Source organism: Acomys russatus, chromosome 3 (assembly GCF_903995435.1).
Source record: "Acomys russatus chromosome 3, mAcoRus1.1, whole genome shotgun sequence".
NCBI lineage: Eukaryota > Metazoa > Chordata > Mammalia > Rodentia > Muridae > Acomys > Acomys russatus.
Genome location: NC_067139.1, coordinates 50,268,019 through 50,296,013, shown reverse-complemented (window position 1 = coordinate 50,296,013; position 27,995 = coordinate 50,268,019). Strand labels below are relative to the sequence as shown.

The 27,995-nt window shown below is 42.2% G+C and overlaps 2 protein-coding genes across 2 annotated transcripts in view; one reads left to right on the top strand and one right to left on the bottom strand.

The window, feature by feature from the left end:
* Nucleotides 1–15,676, bottom strand: part of Ngly1 (N-glycanase 1) — a 48,957-nt gene extending 33,281 nt beyond the window's left edge. Inside the window, exons 1-3 of the mRNA XM_051140065.1 lie at nt 15,481–15,676; nt 9,848–9,962; nt 3,063–3,272 (exon numbers count right to left, since the gene is read on the bottom strand). Of these exons, the coding sequence (XP_050996022.1) occupies nt 3,063–3,272; nt 9,848–9,962; nt 15,481–15,611 (456 nt within the window). The 5' untranslated portion in view covers nt 15,612–15,676. The remainder of the gene's footprint in view (nt 1–3,062; nt 3,273–9,847; nt 9,963–15,480) is intronic.
* Nucleotides 15,677–22,363: 6,687 nt separating this feature from the next.
* Nucleotides 22,364–25,427, top strand: Oxsm (3-oxoacyl-ACP synthase, mitochondrial). The gene is made up of 3 exons (XM_051140053.1): nt 22,364–22,509; nt 23,052–24,059; nt 24,799–25,427. The coding sequence occupies exons 1-3, from the start codon at nt 22,472–22,474 to the stop codon at nt 25,199–25,201; spliced, it is 1,449 nt and encodes a 482-aa protein (XP_050996010.1). The 5' UTR covers nt 22,364–22,471; the 3' UTR covers nt 25,202–25,427.
* The last annotated feature ends 2,568 nt before the right edge of the window (nt 25,428–27,995 follow it).

The following is a 27,995-nucleotide window of genomic DNA, read 5'->3' as shown; positions in this document are numbered from 1 at the left end:
GTGATACTTAAAGTGGTGTCTTTCTCCTAAGTGCAGGTTTTCATTTACTGAGAGGGTAAGAACTCATTTAGAGTATTTTTATTTTCAATTTATTCCCTTTCTATCTGGAAATTACCTCACTCACTGTAGTTCTAATGGCATTCAAATGATCTTGAATAATAAAGTTTATTTTCTTGCCTTATTTTGTTACATATTCATTGGCCCAAGAAAGGGGCTTAAGTAATAAAAATAGTAGGCGGTTGATTGCAGGGCAATCATGGCAGCTGGGTAACCATGTAGCAATGCTGCATAAGGCAGCAGCTAATAGCCTGACACAGGAAGAGTTATTTGGAGTATAAATGGAAGTTTAAAATATGAATCTGTTTGAGACCAAAAAGACTTTTTCTTCACTATTTATACTTCCAATTATTTTGGCTTCTGATGTGAGATGTGTACAGAGCTCATCGTTTGGTCAAATCAGAGATGCAGGATGAACACCCTCACTCCTCTAGCAAAGAGCCAAGGATCTCGAGGCTCACCAGCTCGCTTCCACTTTTAATACCATCCTTTATATTTGTGACTTCTAGATGTGGAGCCTATTTTTAAGCACAAAAGTTCTGGTTAATAATAAATGTTAAGTGACAGTGCAGAATTAGCCATTTTGAGAAGTGATGGGTGGGTTTTAGAATTGATCATAGAGGATAGTCACAAGTTATTCCACTAAAATTAAAATAAGTAGATAGTTTAAACTTGTTACTCATAAAATTACTGTAGAAGTATCACAAAATTTCTGACAGTGAAAATTAAGAATATTCAATAATCTTTATTAAGAGAAATTTCTGCAAACCAAATTATTTCCTATGGTTAGGGAATATTGTCCTCCAGGCAAGACATGGCCACCGCTATTTCAAAATCACAGAAGCTGTGATGACCAGCACTCAGGAGACCTTCACAAGACTGGGCTAGTACCTCACAGGATAGTGTACAAAGGGCTTTAGAAGCTATGGTAGGTTTGTTTTGTTTTGTTTTCCTTGGTTTTTGTTTTTTGTTTTGTTTTGTTTTGAGATAGTGTTTCTCTGCATAGACCTAGCTGTCCTGAAACTTGCTCAGTAGACTAGGCTAGCCATGAACTCACATAGATACTCTGGCCTCTGACTCCCAAGTTCTGAGATTAAAGGTGTGGTGGCTTGCGTGAGGTATTGTCGCCCATAAGTCTTGGGCATTTGAATATTTGGTCCCAGTTGTTGGCACTATTTGGAGATTTAGGAGATTCGGCCTTGCTGAAGGATGTGTGTCACTGAGAGCAAGCTCCAAGGTTTCAAAACCTACATGCCATTCCCAGTTAGTGCTCTCTCTGCTTCCTGTTTTAGCTTAAGATGTGACCTGTCACAGCCTCTATGCCTCCTACCTGCTACAATGTTGCCCACTGTCGCCATAGACCCTAACGCTCCTTGACCAGAAGCTCTACATAAACCCTTTTCTATAAATTTGCCTTTATGATGGTCTGTAACTAATCTGACCATTACCTGAGATTCTACCTTCTCTTTCCCTCTTATCCCCTAAGTGAGCTGCATGTGCTGCCGGGAATGACCAGAGTAAATAAGTATTGGAAATCGAATTGAAGAGCAGATTCCTTCTATGCAACTTCTGGGAGGAGCTCACCATGGCCTGTTGGGGAACGGTCTGATGTATTTAGATGCTAATTCCCGCTTGCTGTCTCTGTGACCCATCTTTTGATTAATAAAAAGTCACCCCACCTAGACAGGGCAAAAGAGATAGGTGGGTCTTGGAGAGAGAGAGAGGAATCCTGGGGAGAAGAGGAAGAAGACAGACCAGAACACAGGGCCTGAGAGGAGAAGAGAGGAAGGCCGCCATGAGTTAGATGGAGGAGAAACACGGCCAGCGTGGATGGAGAATCTGGCCCAGATGAAGAACATTAGCAACTATTTGGGATTAAGGATGAGAGGTAGCTTGATAGAAATTACTAGAAACAGACGGCATAGGATTGGGGCAGGTATCACATACCTGCTCCACCATGAGAAGAAGTTTAGAGGATTAATGTCTGCCCTGTCCCCAGGTTAACTAAGGCTATTTTAAAATATAACAAGTGTCTATGTCATAATTGATTGATAGCCTGGCCTACAGATAATACTGATAATTTTAAAACAATAATGGCCCATGCTGGGGTGGAACTTTTCAGTGATGCAGCTGATTGGGCATCATTCATAAGCCTATAAATGAGCCCAATACACTCATTAGTTCCCCCAGCTGGACTTGGATGGACTCACTTTCTTGGACAGCTGCTAGTGCCCATCTGAGGTATACAGACATTTGTTTATGTCTCCCCAGGAAAAGACACACATAGCTATTAGATGGAGTCATTTAAATTTGCCAACAGTGTTTGCTAAGACATCAAAAAACCTGACTTCAGTTCTTCAGGCTAATAACTAAATTTCACTGACTTTAAGTAGCGTCTGTCAGTTTATTATTATCATTTATCTTAAACCTAAAGAAGTCAACTTGGTTTAAGATGTTGATAATGGTTGGGCCAAGAGAATTAAATCCCCATCAGGATGGACAGTAGGTAAAATTTAGAATATAAATGTAAAGACAACAGAAGGAGCCAACTAATCACCGTAGTACACACAGGCTCAGTATTCCATTCATCTATGGCTAAAGACAAATGCTTGTTTGTATAAGTCATTTAAATACAAAGAAAGCAGGTACACTGTAAATAATAAATAAAACTTAATTACCTCAGGAGAGGGACACCATAAGCTATACTTAAAATATAAGTATGTCGGCTGGCATGACTGTACACAACTATAACCCCGGCACTCAAGAGGCTGCAGTGGGAGGACCACGGGTGGAAGCCTGGGCTACACAGCAAGAAACTGTCGGAAGAAATGGAAGAGGCAGACATTTCTCCCACATTGCTATAACTCTGACAAGTCTCAAAATGCTTAACAAATTTGAGGATGTCAGAGTTATAAATCCAAGGACATTTGAGAAATGACTTCAGGAATAACTCTTTTTTGCCGCTTCAACACTGACAGGAAGAAAGAAATGGGTTTTAACACTACCATCGGGGCAGAGGGTAGGGTTGGCGGCTGCCCTGGAGGGTCTTCAGACTGCTCCTCCGGGAGAAGCCTGACCGCAGGAGGTTGCTGAGAAAATTCCACCTTCTTATTTGAACCACTCAATCTGCTGCTTCTTTCTACGGCAATCAGGTCACGGATTTTCTGCAGCTGTTCCACTGAAGCCTTTTTAGGAAATATAAGATGCGTTTCTCCCTGGAATTTACAGAATTGAGAAAAATCTTAACTTCTGATTTAAGCTGACAGTCATTCTTACACACAATGTAACTGACACTATTGAATGTATCATCTTCTTAAAATACTTTTAAATTTTTTATATGTATTTTTGCCTACATATATGTGTCTCGTGCACTGTGTGTGTGCCTGGTACCAGGAAAGCCAGAGGAGGGTGTCTGCTCTACTGGAATTGGTGTTGCAGATGTTTCTGAGCTGCCATGTGGGGGATGGGAGTCAAACTCTGGTCCTGGTGAAGTGCAGACAGCACTCTTAAGAATGGGACCATTTCTCCAGTCCTGAATGTATCATATTGTAACAAATATACTAGTTTTTAAATGAAATTAAGAAAATGTTGTTTCCTTGCTAGTATATATAGCTTGGCATATTTAATGTAGTCCAAGGACCTTTATTTATTTATGCTAGTCTTGAATTTTGTTCTCTAGCTGAAGATGACCTTAAACTTCTTGGCCCTCTCCCTTCACTTCCTAATTTGCTCAGATTATAGACATGTGCTACCAATTCTAGTCTATGTAGTGATGGGGCTTGAACCTGTGGCTTCACGCATACTTGGCAAGCAGTACTCTACCAACTGGACTACATTCCTAGCCTTAGAAAATTATAATATTTTAGAATAGATCAAGAGAGTGGCAAAATATATATTCCTATATTCTCTGCAATAAAATAAGATAAATATGGTTTATAAAAGTTAATTGACTATCTTAAAATAATAGCATTTTCAATGTTTGCAAAAGAAATGATGCACGCCTGAGGTGATATTATCAGTTACCTTGACCTGGTTTAATAAATTATAAACAACAACAATAATAATAGATGTGTACAATTTTAACTAAAACATTTTTTGATAAAAGTTATATGAGAATTTTTAAACGCAAGTTTTTAGAAAACAGTTTCATGAACAGAAGTGCTTTTTGGGTCCACCATTTTCCCAGAACAGTCAAAAATATACATTGATTGTTAATTTGAAAATATGGATGTAATTTTTTGTGGTACATACATTAGGATAGAATAGAATAGATCATAAGAGTGGCAATATATATATTCCTATAGTCTCTGCAATAAAATAAAATGCTATTATTTTCTATTAAATGCCATACAAAGTAATGAGAGTAGAAATACTGCCATACAAAATGCCTGAGTCAAGAGGCTGAAGCCTATAATCCCAGCTATTGAGGATGCTAGGCAGCAGAATTCCAAGATCAATGAAGGCAAATCCTCTACCATCAAGTGATACCTTTAGCCCCAAACTATAGTCAAATTTCTTTCTTTCTCTTTTTAAATTCAGTCTCACTTTGCAGCTCTGGCTGGTCTACAACTTACTGTAGAAACTGGGTAGGCCTCAAATTCAGAGAGATTTGCCTGCTTCTGCCTCCTGATTGAAAGACTATACTACCATGCCTAGTATTATAGATTTTCTTAAAGATGCACTTTCCCCCAGCCCCAGACACGATTTCTCTATGTAATAGCTCTGGCTGTCCTGGAACTCTTGAACTCACAGTGATCCGCCTGCCTCTGCTGGGATTAAAGGTGTGTGCCACCATGCCACCATGCCACCATGCCCAGCTTTAAAGATGCACTTTTTAAAGAAATTTACCTATTATGTGTCTGTGTTTGGGTACCTGCACGTATGTACATGTGAATGTACCCTTAGAGGGTACTGGGTCTCCTGGAGCTGGAGTTACAGGCCTTTTCAGTCACTGCATGTGCGTGATGAGAACAAATCTCAGGACCTCTGCTATATAAATATATTATATAATTACATAATATAATTAATATTTTAAGTATATGTTAGTGCTATCAGTCATTCTAGGTTGCAGTCTCCTCAGCGAAAGAAATGGCCAGTTATTTTTCTAATTCAGTTAGGAATTTTATTAAAAGTCATTCCTTATGGAGTTCCTTATAAACTTAAGAATTATGGGATTAATTATTTTGCTTCTGTTTCTGTTTCCAGACATCTTCAAACATCTCTACATTCTGCCACACACACACACACACACACACACATGCTTCAATTAACTAATTTAAAAGGGGGAAATGGTGGGCATCACGCAGAAGCTGCAATGTGCAGGTGAGCTTCCTGGAGACAGCCCACCATTAAGCATGGCTGCAATGGGTGTGCCTTGGAGAGGATGGTTCCAAGGGCTTTGTCTCTGTCTCTGGATTGTTTCCTGCTGCTGCTGTACCTTCTTGTGCTTGTCATTGCTGGGTTCCTCATGTATCTGGCATGGTGTGGTTGGGCGTGGGAAGACCCTCAATGCCTACAGTCTGGCGTGGTTGTTTCCTGGGTGACAGCCCCCTCATTTGGGCAACTTTCCTACAGATCAACATGAAGATAAATGTCCATAAAATAATATTGCTTAGGTGAACTAATGTTTTAAAGAATTTCTGATTTGATTTCAATAGTTTTAGAAAGTTAGGTTAAGATGTTTTTGTCAGTGAGTCTGATATACAAACTCTTGAACAATTTGAAGTCCAGAAAAGTACACTCTTAATAGTTGAGCTAGGGACTTTTTGAGGTTGGCAAGCAAGACTAATACCCCAATTAGCACTGGCTGACATGACTATGAAACTGGGCTGGCTATGATTAATGCCTTATACCCATTTTGCCCTTAGCTTTCTGATATGACTTAATAAAAATTGTTAATCAGTAGTGCACCTTGAAGATTTAAAGTAAAAATGGCTGATTGCTTTTTATATAAAAGCTTAGATTTGTGATTATTTTAAGATTTTTATAAGATTACTTTTTAAGGTAATTGATTCTTTGTAACCACACATTCAGCCTATAGGTAAAAAGAAACTGGTTGAAAAAAAATACCTTGCTTGCTTACACACACTTTGTTAATCTATAACAAGTTGCTTAGTTACAAATATATGTGGGCTCTTAAAAAAATTTGGTATTCACATTTGTTTCTCACCTATAACATATAAAACATTCGATCATGTGAAAGTATTGGGGAACATGTTTTTTCCTACCTATACTCATTGTAATTGTTCACTTAAAGAAAAACACATTCTAATTTTTGTACTGCTTGAAAGGTTTTGCTGGGTTATATAAGCTTTGAGAGGTAAATAAAGCTGCTTGAGCTAATGCTTTGTAGTTTGCTCCATCCACTAAGTATATACGAGTGTGTGTAGAGCTGCTGGAGCCTGCTCCATACACCAGATGTCTACATGCATATACAGAAAGGGTGGGAGCCTGCCTATGGAGGTTTTGCTCCATCCACCCAATGTGCAAATGAGTATATGTATGTATGTATGTATGTATGTATGTATGTATGTATGTATGAAGTTGTCGAAGCTTGTTGGAACTTGCTCATTGGAGCTTGTTTTGCTTTGTCCAGTGGGGGGTGTGTGTGTGTGTGTGTGTGTGTGTGTGTGTGTGTGTGTGTGTGCGTGTGTGTGCGTGTGTGTGCGTGTGTGTGTGCGCACGCGCGCATGATTCTTCTGCTCCTTTTCTTTTTTCCTTGTTGCTGGCCAGCACCCAAAGAGTTAAACGAATTCAAAGAGTTCAGAGTCTCTAGGCAGTCAGAAGCAGTGACGGCCCCCATTTGCCAAGAGGCATCGCTGTGGCCCCTGCTGACTCCACACACACCTCCTCAGACTCCCCTGACCTGTATCTACCATCTGGTGACTTGATATTAGTGGAACAGCACCAAAAAGGCAGGAGGTAGTTTGTAGAGGGAACAGAATTGAAACTGAACTCTGTTGCCAAAATGGAACTGGCATGAATGTAAGTATGGGAAACAGCACCTGGGTATCTGGATCTATATGTCAGACAGAGTGTGGCTCATGCCTTACCTTCTCCTCTGACCAATCCTAAAAATGGTAACTATGGACAACATGTTCACATTAAAAATCCATTTTCATAAAAGCTAAAGGTAGTAGATCCAAGAAAAGAACATTTTAAGAAATCAAGGATTCTAAGATTCAACAACCCTGATTATCAAAACAATTTTTCCACTATAGTTCTCACTGCAGGATCTTTAGCAAATCCATGACAACTAAATGCCTGGCCCCTGGCTGACAACTGCTCAACGACACTAAAACACAGGGTCACAAAGACATTGGATCCCAGTCTTCCTCAACCTCACTCAACCTCACTCAGGATTTTAGCATACATTTGTAAATTTGAGGGTAAATATTAGATGATCTTTCCACTTAAAAGCCCTGCCAAACTCCCAGGACATTTTCCGCTTTATGAGTCAATCACACAACTTAGCCACACTGATGAAAGCTACTGCAGCCCTGTCTTGAAGTGTGAAACCTAAAGAAGGGCAAAAAGCAAACAGCTTCATTTTATCAGAGCACCATGACTCCACTTACATCAGTGTGTTTTCTGGCCTGGAGGAGACCAACCACGAGTAATTAATCCCTGATACTGGGCATTTTCTTGGCAAATTAGGTCAGTGGGCTATCCTACCTAGCACACAAATCTTTGTTAAGTAAAAGGCACATATCATTCCTTTGAACTTGCGACTTCAACAATGAGAAACGGAAACAGCTTCTACACGTACATAACTAAGTTTTCATTTCCTTGCACTGAATCAGCAATGCTCTCATTTTCCTCCCTCTATAGTTTGAAATTCTCCATATTCAGATGTTTATATATAACCAGTAATCAGATGATACCATGTGTTGTAATCCTGGCCAGATCTCTTTTGAGTTGTGGGCTTATTTTATTCAACTGACTAATCAATGTTTTACTTAATTTTATAGTATTTAAATGCAAGATAGTCGAAACTGTCCAAAAGCCAGGCAGTGCTTTCTCCCATTAAAAACTGCCACTTTTCAAGATTTTTTTTCATCTCAATTAGTGGCACTCTTATCTACTTAGTGTCTGAAACCTAAACCCAGATGCCCCCAATTTCCTTTTCCTTGTACAAGACCTATTGGTTCCTCTACACATGTACACAAACACAATTCCCGAATCCATCTAGTTCTTGTCTCTCTACCATCAGTGTTTAAATTCAGCCACTGTTTATGGCCTACTATCTGCTGTAATTCCAATATTCTAGGAGCTAGGAAGAAACAGACAAAGGCTCTTCCAAAACTAGACCAGTGTAACAAACTAAATAGCTTTCCCTGTACAATGCCTTGCCTGCACTCCAACTTATCTAGAATATTCTCTTTACAGTAACTAATGTTTGAAAATATTCTTCCCTGCTTTAAACTTTCCACTGGCCTCCATATTAGTTCAGGGACAGAGTATCTGATACAAATAATTTAAAGGAGGAAGGTTTTATTTTGGCTCAGGTTCGGAGGGTTTAGTCCCTACTCACTTCACAACAAGTTTCTGGGCCCATAGCCAGGTAGACTATCATGGCAATAGGACCATGTGGATGGGGTGGCATGTCTAGGCAGACAGGTGGTATAGCAGAGCAGCAACAGGAAAAGGTCATGAAAAGCAACCAAAAACATCCCCCTAGAGACCCCCTTCCTCCACTGAGGCCCCACCTCCATAGTTCTAGTCCTTCTAATTAATCTACTAAATTTTGAATCCCTTAAGGGACTAAACCATTCATTCAGTCATGGGCCTCCTTTTCTGTCTCTGCAAATACTCTCATGGATAAGAAGTGTGTTTGAGTAACCTCCCAGGTGCTTATCAATCGCTTCAAACCGATAGGCAAGATTAACTACTACAGCTTCCTGTCTCACTTAAAAGTCTTAAGTCTTTACCTGATATGGCGTGGTCTCTGTCTGTGCCTAAAGCTACTTCCCGTGTCAGCAGAGCTACTGTAGCTAGAAGGCCTTTGCACATGCCATTCTCCCAGCATGAACTGAGTTTCTGGGACCTGAGTGGTTTCCTGTCACTCAGATTCTACCTTTACCTCCTCAGAGGGCTTCCATAGTTACCTTACTGCTGTCCTGAACTCATGACTTTCTAGCCTCAGCTTCCCAAGTAGATAAGAGTACAGGATGTGTCAGCATGCCTCACTAAAATTCACAATTTTAAAAATCACATCCTTTGTATTATAATTTACCCTATTATAATTAATTTACTATATTATATTAGTAAGCTATGCCACAAGTCTTGAGAAGAGAGAAACATCAAAAAGTTCTTGTGAAATAAAACCATAAACCAGCTTGAGACTCCTGTCACAGCAGAAAACCATTCTGTGGGGCAAGGGAATCCATGTTTTCTGTATTTATTTCACTTTTTCTATTTCTTACTGGAGACAATGGTGACACTTTAGCATTCGTTGCACACTCATAGACTGAAAGGACCACATTTGGTCTTTGGGTTGTACTTGGCCCTCTTTATTCTAACTTTCAGACTCTCAAGAATCCCTACCTATGGAGACTTGTTACATTTTATCTTGACATCATTTTTAACTTCATTGAATTCATACTTTAAAAATGTGTAACAGGCAAAAAAAAAAAAAAAAAAAAAAAACCCAACCAAACAAAAGCTAATTCTACACATTTCTAAAATGATCAATCAACTGAAAGTAATATTTCATTCAAACAACTATTCACCTCCATTGGTATTAGCTTTGCACATAGAGAGTGGGAAGGAGACCCTTACACATACTTACCTCTTCAAAGCCCATTTCAAATAAACACTCAACAGCTCCTCTGACAGGCAAGAGTCTGGTGGAAAAAGCTGTGTTTCCAATACGGATGGATCTGTACTTTTCATCATTGGGATTTCTGATTTAGAAAAAGACAATATAAAGGATAATATATAACAACTTATCTTTTTAAAAGTGTATGTTTCTCATTCTGTATCAGTTGCACTCCTACATGGCAGTATGGATTCCACCTTTAAAGACTGAGCAGTCTAGACAAACATTTACATTCCATGGTTCTTTCCTCAGAACCACCAAGTACTTCTATGTCCAACCTGAGTGATGACAGTATTAACGCTGCCATAGAAGTGTGTGACCTTTTAATTCTGTGCTGTTACAACTAAATATCTTTTGAGTCTTTTAAGTTCCTAAAAGAAAATGATCCACAGTTGTTCCAGACAGAGGGTAGAGAACTTTGTCTGCTTGTTCTGAGGGATTCCATCATTTATAAGGGTGTCCATGGCACAGAGATGGTGATTAGGCGGGGCACACCTTTAATTCCAGCACTTGGGAGGCAGAGGCAGGTGCATCTCTAAATTCAAGGCAAGCCTGGTCTAAGGATTGAGTTCCAGGACAGCCAAGGCTACATAGAGAAACCCTCTATGGAAAAACCAAAAAGAAAAAAGAAAGAAAGAAAAAAAAAAAACATTTATGAATTGAAACAGCTAAAAAGCTTTGTTTCCAACATGAACCTTAAAGGTCACTTGGCTTCCTTTTCTCCCTGGACCAATGATTGTTTTTACTATAAGTTTCTGCCTCAGTTCAAAATATATTTTTAGCATAGGAAGTAAGGTCATAAAGAAAAACACAAATATTCAAGGACAAAGCTCTAAATATTACTGCTTAACTGTCATACTTTAGTGCTGGTTTACAAACTCTCTTTCACAAGAATTGCAAGACTGAGTCAGTTTAATAACTTTTATAATAATTTGATAATACTCTGAGATTGTCACTGTATTGTATAAAACTTGTATATCCACAAAGGACTGGAAGTAAAAAAAATTCTTCTCACAAATGATTTTGGAAGCAAGCATAGATTGTTGGGAGCTAAGGAAAGTTTACCCCTCAACATTTATTCTATGTATTAGGGCAGAGTTTTTCAATCTTGACATCCATGAAATCTAGACCACAGCCGAGGGGAGATTCCCTACATACCACAGAATGCTAAACATGCCTGCTTTCCGTGGTACACCATTTAAACAAGCAAAAATTAAACTATAAAATGACTCCAACATTTGTTAATGCTAACTACAGATGCCTATGACTTTTTAGGACACATGTCAGTACCACCTCTATCCTATATCCTAGTTTAAAAACACATCTGTTACTGGGCGGTGGTGTCGCACATCTTTAAACCCAGCACTTGGGAGGCAGAGGCAGGTGGATTGCTATGAGTTCAAGGCCAGCCTGGTCTACAAAGCAAGTCCAGGACAGTCAAGGCTACGCAGAGAAATCCTGTCTCAAAACAACAACAACAACAACAACAACAACACAGCTGTTTTACCCTCATCCCCATAGCTTTTAGGGCTCTACATGATCATTACATATTATAAACAGAGTCTAGCAGGGACAGTCATATCTAGTTCCCAGATTCTTCCCTTTTATTTTCTTTTTGCTAATTTCACAAAGTCTATCCTCAAACTCCAAATTCCCCTTGCCTCAGCCTCTTAGTTGCTTGAGTAAGTTATGCATTCCCAACTCAATTTCTTAAATTAAAAATGCAAAGCATGAGCTTTAGCATAGACAAAGCCCCAAAGTTGGCCCTAGGGTACCCTGGGCATTGATCTTAATTTTCTCTGCAGATTGTTTTCTGGTTTTGTTGTCATATTTTGATAGTCTCCCACCCATTTCTGTTATCTATTAAATATCTCTGTGAGTTGTAATATGTACTTGACTTCTCAGCAATTATCTTGTATCTTTTCTTGGGACTTTTTTTTTTTCTGAATGGGTAATTCTGGACGATGTTAAAAGAATGGAATCTTGAGAAAGCAGCAGGATTCCTTGTACTTTGCTCAACTGTCACTTTGAACATATTTTTGTCTTTCTAGTTGTCTTACTCTCATAATTATCTACCAATATTTGTTTTTGTATTTGAATCAGGGAAGAAAAGTCATACTCCCCACACCCCTTCTTTTTTTTTTTTTTTTTTTTGAAGCAGGATTTATATACCTTAGGAAGGATACAGGAACTATCACTGGCCCCACCTGTAACATCAACTGTTCCTACAAGCAAACACTGCATATTTACCAAGGTACAGTAGTGTATGCTTATAATACCAACAAGCTAAATGATGAAACTGTCTCAAGAACACAATGAAAACAATTCTCAAACATCAAACAAACCATCACGACCACCACCACCACTAACAACAACGACAACTCTAACAGAAGGATACAAAACAAAACTAAAGAAAAATACATGAATGTGGAGAAGGGATTTGTAGAACAGAGGTGAAATCTAGGGAAGGAAAGGAAGAGTAAACAATACACCACAAAAATGTATGAAATTTCAAAAAACAAATTTAATCAGATATCCCACCAAACTTTTAACCAAATTTAACAGAAATCATGATGATGACAGTAACAACAATCAATAACAGATAACCTCAGTACTAGCTATTTTTCTTCCCTTTCTAAGTAAAAGCACCCAAACTTGGAAATTATATATAAATTGGCCATGATCACACTTAAAACAGTTGACTAGAATTGAAACAGTGCTCTGGTTATAAAGTCTACACATGCTCTACCACACAAGCTGCCAACAAACTCACCAACCTTCAACTACTCACACTCATTTGCTCTGTGTCAGTGGTAACCTACATTAAACATCAGAAGTCAGTTTATTATTTATGTTTTCTAATACTTCTTGCACTGTCATTGAAGAGCTCTCTTTCTCCATTCCATCTGCATTCATGGTTATGATTATGTGTCGGCTTCACAATCCCTGCCTGTTTCTTCTAATGCTATTGCTCATGAAAGTCCACTCCAGAAACCATGAGTTCCCTCTGCCTACCATTTCACATAAATGTTCCCTGTTACTCTATCAACTGTTCCTACACTATCAAAACTCTATTCCTTATTGTCTTTTGTTGGGTGGTCCTGCTATCTCCTAACATAAGAGTATAAATACAGAGACATAAACACTATCTTGGGATTGTTCTTTGATGTTATGCTATAGCTGTTTTTCAGACCTGTCTTTCTTCTCCAAAATATATTTATATTCTTTGAACAAAGACATATTTTTGATTCTTGGTTCTTCCCAATGCCACCCAACACAGTTATCAATCAATAACTGTCTGTGCTTTGTAAATAAAATAACAGAATATCAAATATGTATATTAAAGAATGAATTAACTAGGGGCTGGGGATACACTCAGGAGGCAGAGTGCTTGCATAGTATTCCCGAAGCCCTCGCTCAATTTCCAGCAGCTCATAACAACAGATGTGGCCCACACCTGTAATCTAGAGGAGTAGGTAAGACTATAAGAAGCTCAAAATCATTCTTAGATACATGACAAGTTCCAGGCTGCACTTTGATATGGGAATCTAATTAGCTAAACACCCCACCTGTGATGTCAGTGAAACCAAGACAAAGTAAGTTGTTTTCCTTTGAGAAAGTCGATAGTAAGAGCTCATCTTATCTAAAACTGGGTGGCAGCTTTTGCATACAGATTTGCTCACATTTCTTTCTGTAGTTTAACCCTATTTATTACTGCTGGGGATATGGTAAACATCATTCAAGCAGAAATTTAAAAGTATTATTTCGCTGGAGACTACAGTCACAAGTATCTATTTGAAATATGCTAATGATTTTCATTTGCATATCCATTCTATAGAACTGTTCTGAGACTCTGAGGCAGAAGAGACCATGGGACAATATGCCTTCCATAGTGTCTCCAGTCTGCTGCTAGTGGATTGATAGCAATGAAAACAGAAACCTAGCCAGGCAGTGGTGGAGCACACCTGTCATCCCAGCACTTGGGATTTCTGTGAGTTTGAGGCCAGCCTGGTCTACAGAGTGAGTCGAGGACAGCCAAGACTACAAAGAGAAACCCTGTCTTAAAAAAAAAAAAAAAAAAAAAGAAAGAAAGAAAGAAAAGAAAAAAGAAAAAGAAAAGAAAAAAGAAAGAAAAGAAAACAGAAAGCTGGTTTTCTCTGCTCAGATTAGAGAAATATAATTATGTGTGGCCAGGGACCGGGAAGACATGTGGAGTATTTCCCTAAGAATTGGGAAGTCACTGGGGACCAGGAAGACATGCAGGACATTTCGCTAAGAGTTGAGAAGTCACTGGATTTGGACATGAAGGATACCATCCCCCAACCAAACCAGACCTTGAATTCTAAGAACATAAGGACACTGCTGTGGAAAACAAACTACAAGCATATTTTCCCATCAATCTGAATCATTTTCCTTCTTAGACAAAAATGCAAGATCAGTAAAGGCTGTAGAATGAACCAGTTTCTTTTAGGAGTTTAGTAAACATTCACAATGATGGTTATGATCACAAACCACTGTCTACAGGCAAACCTGTCCTTTAAAGTACTCTGATCTTCGCATTTTTGGTTGCAGTGTGCTGCCAGCAGAATTGAGCTGTCTTGACTGATCTATCCCTCTTTTCCAAATGAGGGGGTGGGGGTGGGGCTTAAGAGACTTCAGGAGGAAACCTCAGCTGTGGGCTCTGGAGAATCAAGCCTATGAGTTCTTTCAGAGACCATGAGAATATTGTACTGGGGGGTGCTGTGAGATCTCAGGCTACATATTAAGCTGAGATGTCACAAAGGAGGAAAGTGATGGTCACATAGGTCACAGTTATGTAGCTGTGAGCAGGGCCAATGCTGCACAACATCTGGCACAGAATCACATACGTTACCTAAGTGAACAATTACGGTTACGGTGGCGCACACCTGTAATCTCAGCCATTGGAAGGTAGCGAGAGACAGGTGACTGTCCTGAGTTCTAGGCTACAGAGCAAGTTGCATGCCAGCCTGGGCGATAGGGCAATACCCGGTCTCAAACAAATCGTTACCACCTATTTCTTTGGACCACATGACTTATACAGCCCTGAAGCTGAGAATCGCTACAGACTTTGTGTCAGTGTATTTGTAAGAGCCAGCGCCTGGGGACATCAGTCCGCCCCTGAAACTCACTCAACCTCCTGTCTGCCCCTTCTATACACCTTCCCCAAAGAGCTCCATCTGACTCAAAAGGCTGCGGGAGGGTGCTGACTCAAACTTCCAACTCCCGCCCTGTGAGGAGCAGCTGTGGAGGGTGCTGCGCTCAGAACCAAGGTGACTTCGCCAGCGTGGCTGTCTTCAAAACTCTTACTTAAGGACTCGGGTTGAAGTAAAACCCAGAAATTAATACAAAGTTCGTAACTTTAAACTACAAGTGTTTCAAGCACCAAACACGGCGTGAACATTTAACCCGCACTCGGGCTGGGTCACAGTGCCGGACTCCTGCTGTGAGATGGGACACCGCAGCTGTCAGAGGCGCTGACAGCCCCAGCGAGTCCCCACGTCGCCCTGCCCGCCCCGCCTCAGGCCCGAGTGCCGGCAGCCCCGCCCGCCTGCGGCCCTCAGGCTCCAGGGCCCCGGCTGCACCTCAGGATGTTGTCGGCGTAGGTGAGCAGCAGCTTAGAGGCCTCCAGAAAGGTCTCCGGGTTGTTCTGGCAGAGCTCGGCCACGGCCGGGGACGCCGAGCTCGACGAGCTGCCCAGTGCGGCCGACGCCATAGCTGAGCCGCAGCCCTCACCAGCTCCCGCGCCGCGGCCAGCACTGAGCAGGCGCTGAGCGCCTTGGCCGCGGCGGAGGCAAGAGACCAGGGGGGAGGGGCGGGGTGGGGCGGGGCCTCATCGCCTAGGGGCGGGGCGAGGGCGGGGCGAGACACCCAGAAGCTGAAGGAGATCTGGTTTGTGGGCCTAGGCTGGCCTCAAACTCTTGAATTCTTTGCAGTCCTGCCTCAACCTATGATTACAGCCTCCTAGCTTCAAAAACAAAAGCATGGCTCTGAACTCTGCTGGGTTTCTTGCTCGTGTATTCTTTTACGAATTATATCGAGGAACATCACCTCCTTGCTCACAAGGTATGATTCTGCTGTAAGGAGCATTTTTAAACAGCATATTGCATCCTAGTAAGGAGTTGGGGGAGTCTCAGTTTATCACGTGGTTAGCCACATAAAACTCATATACAGTAATAGAATAAAATGAGGAACAAAGAAAAGAGTAAAGTTTATACACACATTGCATCTTTTGACTTATGCAGGCTTATCACCTACCAGTATCCTTTATTTATGTTAGAAACCACTTTAGTCCAGCTGATGCCTTGCTTGATGAAATATTTTAGCAATGACTTTTTCTTTTTCAAAAATTCCAAACTCCAACAAATGTGTTTGGTGCTTGTCACTGGGATTGAACCCTGGGAGCTTCTCACATGCTAGGCAGTGGCTCTAGCACTGACCTACAAATTCAGCCCTTACTATTTTTGCTTGTATTTAAGACAGGGTCTCTCTGTGTAGTGCTGGCTATCCTGGAACTTGATCTGTAGGCCAGGCCAGCCTCAAAGTCAGAGAACTGCCTGGGCTCTGCCTCCTGAGTACTGGGATTACAGGGCCTCTACCACCTAGCTTTATTATTCCTTTTTAATGTTGAGTGCTCTCTCTCTCTCTCTCTCTCTCTCTGGAGCAGTATATTATATGAGCATAGGAGAGCCAGGAAGGGGGAGGGGTACCCTGAAGGGAAAAAGAGACAGAGAGATAGAGATAGCAAGAGAGAAGAGGAGAGCAAGAGAAAGAGAGAAACGAGAGGAGGGAGGGAGGAACAGGGTGGCTCTAAGGGTGGACTAGACCTCTATTTTTAGCTCAGTGGGACCTGGAGCTTTCCTGGACTCTTCTTGGATAGGTGCCATTACATGCATGAACCACTAGGCTTGGCTAGCAAGTATTTCTTGGCCTTGTGTTTTACAGGTATTTCCTTATGTGCCCTCTTTTCTTGACACATGGTTTTCTTGACACATGGTTTCTCTGTGTAGCCTTGGATGTCCTGGACTTGCTTTGTACACCAGGCTGGCCTCAAACTCAGAGACTGACCTGCCTCTGCCTCCTTGAGTGCTGGGATTACAGGGCATGTGCCACTGCACTAGGCTTCTGTTGCTTTTTTAGTACTTAAAGTCTTCTAGTATTTTGGGGCAATTCTTCTGAGGATTCTTCTAGGACTTCTGAATATTCATCTGTCAAATATACCTAACATTTTAGTATTTAGGCTTGTGAGCCAACTTCAAGAATGTGTTCATCCAAGTATGTCGGCAAATTCCAGAACTTGGAAAGTAGAGGCAAGAGAATCAAAAGTTCAAGGTTAACTTTGGCTTCATAGTAAGGTTGAGGCCAGGCTGGGCTACACCAGACCCTGTCAATACACACACCACCACCACCACCAACACCACCACCACCAACGACATGAAAGTAGGAGGGAGACTAGTGAAGAAAAGGTTAAAAGCAGGGCAGAGTGTCAACAGAACAGAGTGACAGCCTAGAGACTGGGAAAAGATCTTCATCAACCCTACATTTGACAAAGGTCTGATATCCAAAATATATAAAGAACTCAAGAAATTAAACACCACCAAACCAAATAACCCAATTGAGAAATGGGGTTCAGAACTAAACAGAGAATTCTCAACAGAGGAATATCAAAAGGCTGAGAAACACTTAAAAGAAATGCTCAGGGAAATGCAAATCAAAACAACTCTGAGATTCCATCTTACACCTACCAGAATGGCTAAGATCAAAAATTCAAGTGACACCACATGCTGGCGAGGATGTGGAGAGAGAGGAACCCTTCTTCATTGCTGGTGGGAATGCAAACTAGTACAGCCACTTTGGAAATCTATCTGGCACTATATCAGAAAACTGGGAATAGGGCTTCCTCAAGACCCAGCTATTCCACTCCTTGGAATATACTCAGAAGATGCTCCAGCACACAACAAGAACATTTGCTCAACCATGTTCATAGCAGCCTTATTCATAATAGCCAGAACATGGAAACAGCCTAAATGTCCCTCAGTAGAAGAGTGGATAAAGAAATGGTGGTACATTTACACTATGGAATACTACTCAACTATTAAAAACAAGGGATTCCTGAAATTTGTGGACAAATGGATTGAACTAGAAATGATCATAATGAGTAAGTTCACCCAGAAGCAAAAAGAGTCAAATGGTATATACTCACTTATATCTGCACAATAGCCCGAGGGGCATGTCCCATGAAAGTCTTCACTTAGCAGGAAAGTGGGTCAGAGGGGAGGACATCCTATTAGGACTCTACGTGAGAGAAGCATGGGAGAATGGGGAAATAGAAGGATCCAGAGGGTCCTAGAAACCTGTAAGAAGAACATTATGATGGGAGGATCTGGGCCCAGGGGTCCTGCTCAAACTATAGCACCAGGCAAGGACAATACATACAGTAAACTTCAAACCCCTACCCAGATCTACCCAATGGACAGGACATTCTTCACAGTTGACTGGAGAATGGGATCTGACTTTCACACGAACTCTGGTGCCCCATATTTGACCAGGTCCCCTGGATGGGGAGGCCTGGTGGCACTCAGAGGAAGGATAGCAGGCTACCAAGAAGAGACTTGATACCCTATGAGCATATACAGGGGGAGGAGGTCCCCCTAAGTCACAGTCATAGGGGAGGGGAGTAAGGGGAAAATGGGAGGGAGGGAGGAATGGGCGGATACAAGGGATGGGATAACAATTGAGATGTAATATGAATAAATTAATAAAATATATTTTTAAAAAAGCAGGGCAGAAGTGATGTGAGAGAGGGAAGTGGACTATAGTCAATGAACACGATATATCTATAGGACTGCAAAAGAATAAAAAATTTTAAAAGAGAACATTATGTTCAAGAAACAATATGTTATTAGCTGTGGCTTAAAATTTTCAGAGGCTAACCACTAGTAATTTTTCCTGGCTCATAACAAAGTAATTATGAGGTTTGTGGCCCAAATTCAAGAGTACTATGTTCCCAGCAGTGTGCTAGGACTGCTGACTGATACTTGTAATCCCAGTATGTAAAAGGTACAAGCAGGCCAGGTGCTACTGCCTTGTTAGAAAAAGTGTATCACAGGAGGCAGGTGTTGCGCTTATATACCCTTGCCCTGCTTCCAGTTCACTCCTCCTGCTTGTGCTTGTGGTAAAGGATGCGAACTCTCAACTTCCTGCTCTGGCTGCCATGCCTGCTGTCATGCTGTCCTGCCTTTATGAACTCTAATCTTTGGAACTGTAAGCCAAAATTAACTGTTTTGTTTGTTTGTTTGTTTGTTTTTGTTTTTTTGAGACAGGGTTTCTCTGCGTGGCCCTGGCTATTCTGGAATTCACTCTGTAGACCAGGTTGGCCTCAAACTCACAGAGATCCACCTGCCTCTGCCTCCCTGAGTGCTGCAATTAAAGGTATGTGCCACCACGCTTGGTTCTGTATTTTCTTGTTTTCCCATTTTCACCCATTTGGAATGGTAATATATATTCTGTCATATGTTAGAAATACGTGATTTGCTTTTTGATTTTACAATCGGTTACATTCTGATATGCTTTGCATCTTCGAGGAGACGTTGGACTCTTAAGCAGTGTTAAGACAGGGAAAGGCTACAGGGACTTTCAAAGTGGTACGAAATGCATTTTGCATTATATGGCCGGGAGCCTATGAAGACCAGGGAGTGGGATGTGGTGGTTTGAAGGAGAAAGTTTTCCCCAGGCTCCAGGATTTGAACTAACAGCTTCCCATGAGTGGTGAAGTTTGGGGACATTTAGGTGATACAGCCTTGCTGGAAGAAGTAGTTTGCTCTCTTGGCTTCATGCTTTTGGTACAGGATGTGAGGTTTCAGCTTCCTGCTCCAGCCACCATGCGCGCTGCCTGCTGGCATGCTCTCTCTACAATTATAGACCCTCTGGAACTATACGCCCTTTGCCTCGGAGCCATTTCTCCAGACCCTTGTTTTTTAAATTTTACAATATTATTTTATTTTACTGTGTGGCTTTTGGGGATTACAGGACAACCTCTGGGAGTTGGCTTTTTTCTTCCACTGTAACAATTCTGAAAGTTGTGAGGCTAGCCTTTAATGGATGAGCTGTGGTGGTGCACACACCTTTAATCCCAGCACACAGAAGGCAGAGGCAGGTGAATCTCAGTAAGTTCGAGGCCAGCCTGATCTACAGAGTGAGTTCCAGGACAGCCAGGGCTACACAGTAAAACCCTGTCTTGAAAAACCAAACCAAACCAAACCAAAAATCAATCAAACAAACAAATAGAAAGAGTTCTCACAATGGAATTCAGGTCATACAGACTGGTGGCAGGCACCTTAAGTACTGAATTCAACTTCTCAAATTTGACACTGGCCACATGTGCCTGTATTCAGTCATTTCACAGACTGAAATCAAGGTCCACTTTTTTGAAACATTTCCTGACTTCCTCCCCTCCACCGCCCCTGCCCCCTGACAGGGTTTCTCTGTGTAGCCTTGGCTGTCTGGAATAGCTTTGTAGACCAGGCTGGCCTTGAACTCACAAAGCTCTGTCTATCTCTGCCCCTCCCCTCCCCCTCCCCCACTCCAGAGTGCTGAGATTAAAGGCATGAACCACCACTGTCCAGCTGCATTTCCTTACTTAATGAGGTAGCGCTGACTTCATTGGCTCCTTTGTGTTCCAATAATATTACAGTGAGAAGTTCAACTGGTTGGATACAAAGTGTATTTAATTGAGAATTTTATTTGGAAATAAACCTTAGAACCAGATACATTTTAAGAGGAAGCTATGATAAACATAACCAATTTGGAGATTTGTGTTCAAGAATACATAATAATATTTTAGCAATGTGGTAATTTATTAGAAATATGATGCTATCTCACATACAGCTATTAGGATTTTATAAACTTTTTACCCCTTTCCAGCCAGAAGTAAAATGATCACAGAGAGAAGTTTAAATTACAATCTTGTTATATATATATGCATTGTTTTGAGAATATGTTCCCTGGGAATTTGTAAACAAACACCCATCCTCCTTCAAGGGCACCAACAATAAATCAATGCAAGATTCCCACAGTCCGACTTTGAGTACCTCTGCGTTTATTCAGTTTACCTACGGAGCGTGGGTGAGGGTGGCTTACAGGAGTGTAGGACACCCCCAAAGCAAAATTTCACTGCAGCATGTATAATGACTTGACATCTCCACAGCTGCACAGAGCTCCCCTTCAGTTACCCTAACACACTCTGTATACCCCAGCACCTTTTGAGATTCGAGACTGCCTGCAACTGCAGCAGTATTAGCATACAAATTGCCAAAAGGTATGGGAGGGGTTACACTATTTTCACTGCAGGGAAGTGCAGAGTCTTGGGACCAGGGACAAACTGGGTTTCCCTAAACATTTTAGTCAAAGTAGATTTCCAAACAAATCATATCTAGGACTAACGAGGAAGACGCTGAACTTGATCCAAATCCTTTTCTACAGTTGGAAGAGATGAAAGAGTACTATACTCGTCAAAAATACCCTCAAGAGGTATCACCGACAAGGAAACAAATGAGCATGACTAAAAGATTCAGGTAAATTCGGGTACAGACAGCACTGTCATTCCATTATGGAAGAAGAAAAAAGCAAAACCAAAAAAACCCAACCAACCAAACCAAAAAACCAAAGCTCACACCTGGGACAGCCCTCAACACATATGGTCAGTAAACACGGCCTCGCTGTGTTGGTGCTTTTCATATTTTCCCGTGCAGATTCACACTCAGCTCTGAGCGAGTTAAGTTCAACTTAACTCAGGAATAAACGTTTTGTATTGTTTCCACTTCAGATATCGGGCATATTCCGTTTGCTTCCTGTTATAAGCCAGCAATTGAAAGTTTTATTTTTACAGAAGCAGTCGTTTACTATATGTTGTTTGTTTTTTGTGGTAAATTAGTGTAAGGGAAAAAAAATGAAGGGGGGACTCCGCAACCACTGCACATCAGTATTGACTTCTGGGTTTGTTTTAACGGTAGGGAGCCCAGGCTGGCCCTGCACCTGCTATGATTCAGCTCTTTTGCCTCCCACGTGCTGAAATTGCAGGCGTATGCCATCATATTCGATTTCTTTGCACACCTTTCAAAGTGGAAGCTATATCTGTGTAACTAACATCTCCTAACAAACTCTCAACATCTTTGCATATTACGAAACATTCACCCGTAGCATTGTTTTCCCTGGCTGCGTGGCATTTGGGTGTTCCCCTGATGGCCTCGGTTTCATGGTGAGTGGCATTCTGAAGAGTTCATAGTTTCCGCACAGATACCAGGGAGGCCTGACGTTGAGGCTACCTGTAGAGCTATGTATGTCCTCTCCGGAATTTCTTGGGGAAACAATAGCCTTCCTTCTCTGGCAACACTGGAATAACTGGCATTATCGCGGCGCCCCAAGGTGAGGCTGGGCTAGAAGGCAAAACAGGTTCTGGAGCCAGAGGGGCGGAGTCACAACCCCGGAACCCGGCGGAAGTCCTGCCTCCTGCGTCTGACCTCTGACACAAGGCGCTGGTCTCCGGGCGGAAATACCGCGCTGTAGGCGAGTGCGCTCATGCGCACACGGTGGGCGCCCGCAAAGGCTTGTTCCAGGTATCTGCTGCGGTCGTCTTTGTCGGCCAAGTGCACCCGGGTTTCAGAGCAGGGGTGGAGGGCGTGGCGTGGATGTGGAGCCTTGAGAGCTCCTAACGCTGACCCTGGGGGTGTAGCATCCTGCCTTCCTTCCAGGGCTGCGCTGCGCTGCGCTGGGGCGGGGCCGCCGGAAAGGCTCACTGACCTACTCGGAAGTAGATAAAGCTCATGTCAAAGAAAGGGCCCAAGACGTCCTTCTGTGCTTCGACCTTAGAAATGCCACATAGACTCAGTCCACACTGCACAGTAGTCCTCGGTGAGCCTGAAAAAGGATGGCCCCTGCGGGGTGGGGTGGTTTCCAGTCCTTCCTCGTCCAAGTGTCTTAAGACACTAGCTATCAGTTGGCTGTTTGAGGGTCCTCATAGCTTAAAAATAAAAGTTAAGTCCAAGCAAGGGTTGCATTTCTTTGTGGCCTTTAGCACATGACACAAGCCCATCTAGGGAATTTGTTAGACCCTTCCGTTGCTTAAACAGCACCTGCTGTCTCTTGTGATCTATTCCAGGAATGTGTTTCTGATCTTCGGGATTTCAACCATGTTGTCAAACAGCTTGCAAATTTTTCTAAAAGCCACACGCCCCCATCCACATCCAGCGTCCTGCTGTTGGTTAATAAGCAAACGCAAGTTTTCTGGAACTATGCCAGCAGCCGTGTTGCGCAGGCGAGTTGTCATCACAGGCATCGGACTAGTGACACCACTTGGCGTTGGGACTGAGCTAGTTTGGGATCAGCTTCTCCGAGGACAAAGCGGAATTGTTTCTGTAATTGGTGATGAGTACAAGAGTATTCCTTGCAGTGTAGCTGCTTATGTGCCAAGAGGTTCCGATGAAGGTCAGTTTAATGAACAAAATTTTGTGTCCAAATCAGACGCCAAGTCCATGTCGTCTCCCACAATCATGGCGATCGGGGCAGCACATTTGGCCCTGAAAGACTCCGGCTGGCATCCGACGTTAGAAGCAGATCAGGTGGCTACTGGCGTTGCCATTGGCATGGGCATGGTTCCTCTTGAGGTTGTTTCTGAGACTGCTTTGATGTTCCAGACCAAAGGTTATAATAAAGTGAGCCCATTCTTTGTCCCTAAGATTCTGATTAATATGGCTGCAGGCCAGGTCAGCATTCGCTATAAACTCAAGGGCCCTAATCATGCAGTGTCCACAGCCTGCACGACAGGTGCACATGCTGTGGGAGACTCCTTTAGATTTATAGCCCATGGCGATGCCGATGTGATGGTGGCTGGGGGCACAGATTCTTGCATTAGTCCGTTATCTCTTGCTGGATTTTCCAGAGCCCGGGCTCTGAGCACAAACCCAGATCCTAAGCTGGCCTGCCGCCCGTTTCATCCAGAGAGAGATGGTTTTGTCATGGGTGAGGGCGCCGCTGTGCTGGTGTTGGAGGAGCATGCGCATGCTCTTCAGCGAGGAGCCCGGATCTATGCAGAAGTTTTGGGTTATGGACTCTCAGGCGATGCTGGTCACATAACTGCCCCCGACCCTGAAGGAGAAGGTGCCTTAAGGTAAAGACTGGTTCTGTTCAAAATATTTTTTTTTCCTCTTAAAATACTGTCAGAACTTCAATTTTTAAAAATATTACCTTGTCTTGGTGCATAGTATATATTTTTCTATCTTACTTTTTGTAATTCTTTGCTTGAAATGTTTGAAAACATTTGAAAATCTTTTAAACAAAAATTGAATGGACTTTAGTCAAAGCCAATAGAGTTGTGTCTTTGCTGGCTCCTGTTGCCCCCCTTCCCCCCGACCCCTCTTGCTGCTTGGTAATCATGAGTGTGCTCCTGTCCTCAGTCTCCTTCTGAACTCTCATCAGACCTGGAGAATAAAGGCATACCTTCTAGATGCATCTGGTTGGATCGTGTTCTTTTCTGAGCAGTGTTCCTCGGCCCTGGTCACCCAGGAGTCTTGCTAATAGCCTGATTCTGACTGTGGGTCCAGATTGATGCTTGACAGTCTACCTGTCTAAAGACTACACTTTGAGAAAAGTCCTTGATTATATGTTACTGTCTTGGCTAAGACTGTATTATGTTTTACCAGTTAAGTCATCTAGGAATTTAGCAAGATTTCCTATAAAGGGACAAATACTAGCTATCTTTGGCTTTGTGGATCATTATCTCTGCCTTGCCACTTGGGATGGTGCTCACGCAGTGTGCTTAGAAACCCATTTCACACAAACTGCTCGGGTAAACAGTCTCCTGTTCAAATTAAACTTAATTTGTTTGTTTGTTTTTTGTTTTTAACCAGATGCATGGCTGCTGCTGTAAAAGATGCAGGTGTATTGCCCGAACAGATATCCTATGTCAACGCACATGCCACCTCTACACCACTGGGCGATGCCGCTGAAAACAGAGCCATCAAGAGGCTCTTTAAAGACCATGCTTGTGCCCTTGCCATATCCTCCACAAAGGGAGCCACTGGGCATCTTCTGGGAGCTGCAGGGGCAGTGGAGGCAGCTTTCACCGCACTGGCTTGTTACCATAAAAAACTACCACCAACTTTAAATCTGGACCGCACCGAGCCAGAATTTGATCTAAATTACGTTCCACTGGAGGCTCAGGAATGGAAAAGTGAGGGTCGATGCATTGGACTCACCAATTCCTTTGGGTTTGGTGGTACTAATGCAACACTTTGTATTGCTGGCATGTAAACATTGACTTTTAATTGTCATAAATACATAAATAATATGTACATATATATGTCTTATATCAATACCCAGATGTCTTTAGCACAATCGGTATTTGTAGTAGGGTAGTTCTTTATTATGGAAGAGGCTGCCCAATACATTGTGGATAGTTTGCAGCATCTTGGTGTCTCCTGTGAGATCTCAGTGGCAGCTAGGGACAACCAGAAATGTCTTTGGACATTGGTTTATGTTTTCTAGAGGACAAAATAACTGGCACACAGAACTATTGATTTATGTTTTCCTAATGTTCTGAGTCAAATAGCTCTTGTTATTTCATCCATTCCTGTCCTTTTCAGACATTTATTTAGAGAGTAGCTCCTCCGAGCAAGGCTGTGTTGCTGCACAGTGTAACTCCAGGGGCACTGCTTTTGTACAGCATATAGGAAGTAATATGATGCAAGTAGGAGTCATCAGTCAACAGCCTTTGAGGACAGCGATGACCTAGTCACCCTTACCTATCTATGTTGTTAATGGCATTTCCTCAAGCAACCAACCTTTCATTTGTCTGAAGGACTAAGTGAAACTGGTTTGGCCTTTTTCTTTCTTTCTGTCTCTCTCTTCTTCCTTCCTTCCTTCCTTCCTTTTTCTTTGTTTTGTTTGAGACGGGGTTTTCAAAGTAGCCCTGGCTGTTCTGGAACTCACTCTGTAGAGCTGGTTGGTCTTAAATTCACAGAGATTCACGTACTTCTGCCTCCCAAGTGCTGCGATGAAAAGTGCACGACACTACAGCCCAGCTTTTCTTATTGGCATTTTTTATTCTGGATATATCTCTGCTGTGGTAACAGACATAAAGAGCTTTGGAAAATGAGGCCACTTCCCTTTAGTCCTCCTGCAGGTCTGTGCCTGTGACAGTGCCCTCCCAGCTTCCCACCCTAAGAGCCAGTATACCGTCTACTTTCCTGTCTCTGAGACTTCTCTAAAGCCAAAGAAGCAAGTTCTCCAGAGGTGACAACCAGCCAGGGAAGCATCTGGTGGGCAGGGCTTTTACCTCGTTTCTGAATAAGTGCTTCATTTCCATGCAGACCCTCAGGACCATTGATATTGAGTCTCCTTCAGGTGCCCACAGCATTTCCCTGGCTCAGTAACACCGTTAACGGCTTTCTGTCTTTATCCCCATCCCATGTTTCATCTCCCAAAAGTCTGCCTTCTGGGCTCTGCTCAGTGCCTCACACAATGAGGTAAAGTGAATGACAATAAATGGCTATATGCCTTTTTGCAGAAGTTTTGCACTAAAACTTTTTGTTCTTAATTTTTTTCTATATTTTTAAAAATAATGTATATGAGCGTTTCTATTGCATATATACGTATGTGTATCATGGCATCAGATCCCAAACCCGGGTTCTCTGAAAGAGCAGCCAGTCAGTGCGCGTGCGCGTGCGCGTGCGCGTGCGCGTGTGTGTGTGTGTTGGAGTGGGGCCATGTCTGTGGGGGCCTGTGTCACCATGCTCAGAGGACAACTTTATGGAGTTGGTGTTCTCATACTTTTTTTTTTTTTTTTTTTTTTTTGAGACATAGTTTCTCTGTGTAGCCTTGGCTGTCTTGGACTCACTTTGTAAATCAGGCTGGCTTCAAACTCACAGAGATCCACCTGCCTCTGCCTCCCTGAGTGCTGGGATTAAAGGCATACACCACCACACCTGGCTCTCCTGCAGTTTTATGTGAGTTCCATGCCAGCACCTTTACCTGCTGAGCCATTTCAGTGACCAGCTTTTCAATTAAAAAAAAAAAGGGGGGGTCTCACTTTGTACCACAAGTTGGACCCAGATTTTCTGTGTAGCTCCAAATGGTCCCAAACTTTTCATGAAGAACAAGCAGTCTGGACTCCAAGGGCAGCCATTATAAGTTTGAATTAGTTTTAGCAAGGTATTTACATTGACTCTGAGTGGTGGTTCTCCATCCTCTAATGTTCAAACACTTTTAGTCAGTATTAAGTTCCATTAGCATGTATTTGCTCAGCTGAGAACTTACTGGGTACTTTGTATTGTCACCAGAGAAAAAGCATTCATTAGGAAAGAGCCAGAGAAAGCTAAATACATGTATCAACAACTCCTAGGTTAAGGGGAAGAAGGGAAAGAAAGGGTGTTCCAGCCCAAGGGGATTCAATGTAGAGAGTTCTAGAAGGTAGAACACTTGTACTAAACATATATCCAGTCTACTCTGAGGTGGGAGGTTGAGAGATAATATCAGATCTGTTAGCTGTTGAGTCACAACCTTGCAAGGATTGAGGAAGTGAGGGTAATAGGCTAACTTAAAATTTGAAATGCTAAGATGCCTTTGTAATTTGTCCATTGGGCTTGGCTGAATTGTTTGTTTCCCAGCATTCACTTTACTTTTTGCTCAGGTTTGGTCATAAGAGATTTCCTATGAATGTAATGAAAGATGTTTCAGAATTTTCATATGAGTCAGTGGTTGAGCCTGCAACTGCTTTTTCTTCTGTGAGCTCTGAATCCTGCAACGGTATGCCTGTGGCTTCATTACACTGAATGGCCCTAGCTACCTCCTGCCCAAGTCATCAGATTAAAAAACAGGAACTTGTCAAAGTTTCAGTTCCTTCTTGTGGACTATACAGTGGTCTTCTGTTCCCTGCACCTGCTCTGCGTTTCAAACCCCAGAACCAGAAGGCAGCCAGTGTACAGTTCTCAAGATCGTGTAGTGCCCGGACACGCACCTCTGTGCTACTTCCTGCCTTTGTTTTTCAGGCTGAGCCTTGACTGCTACATGTGCAGAACACAGGATGCTATTATAGGGTTATCATTAC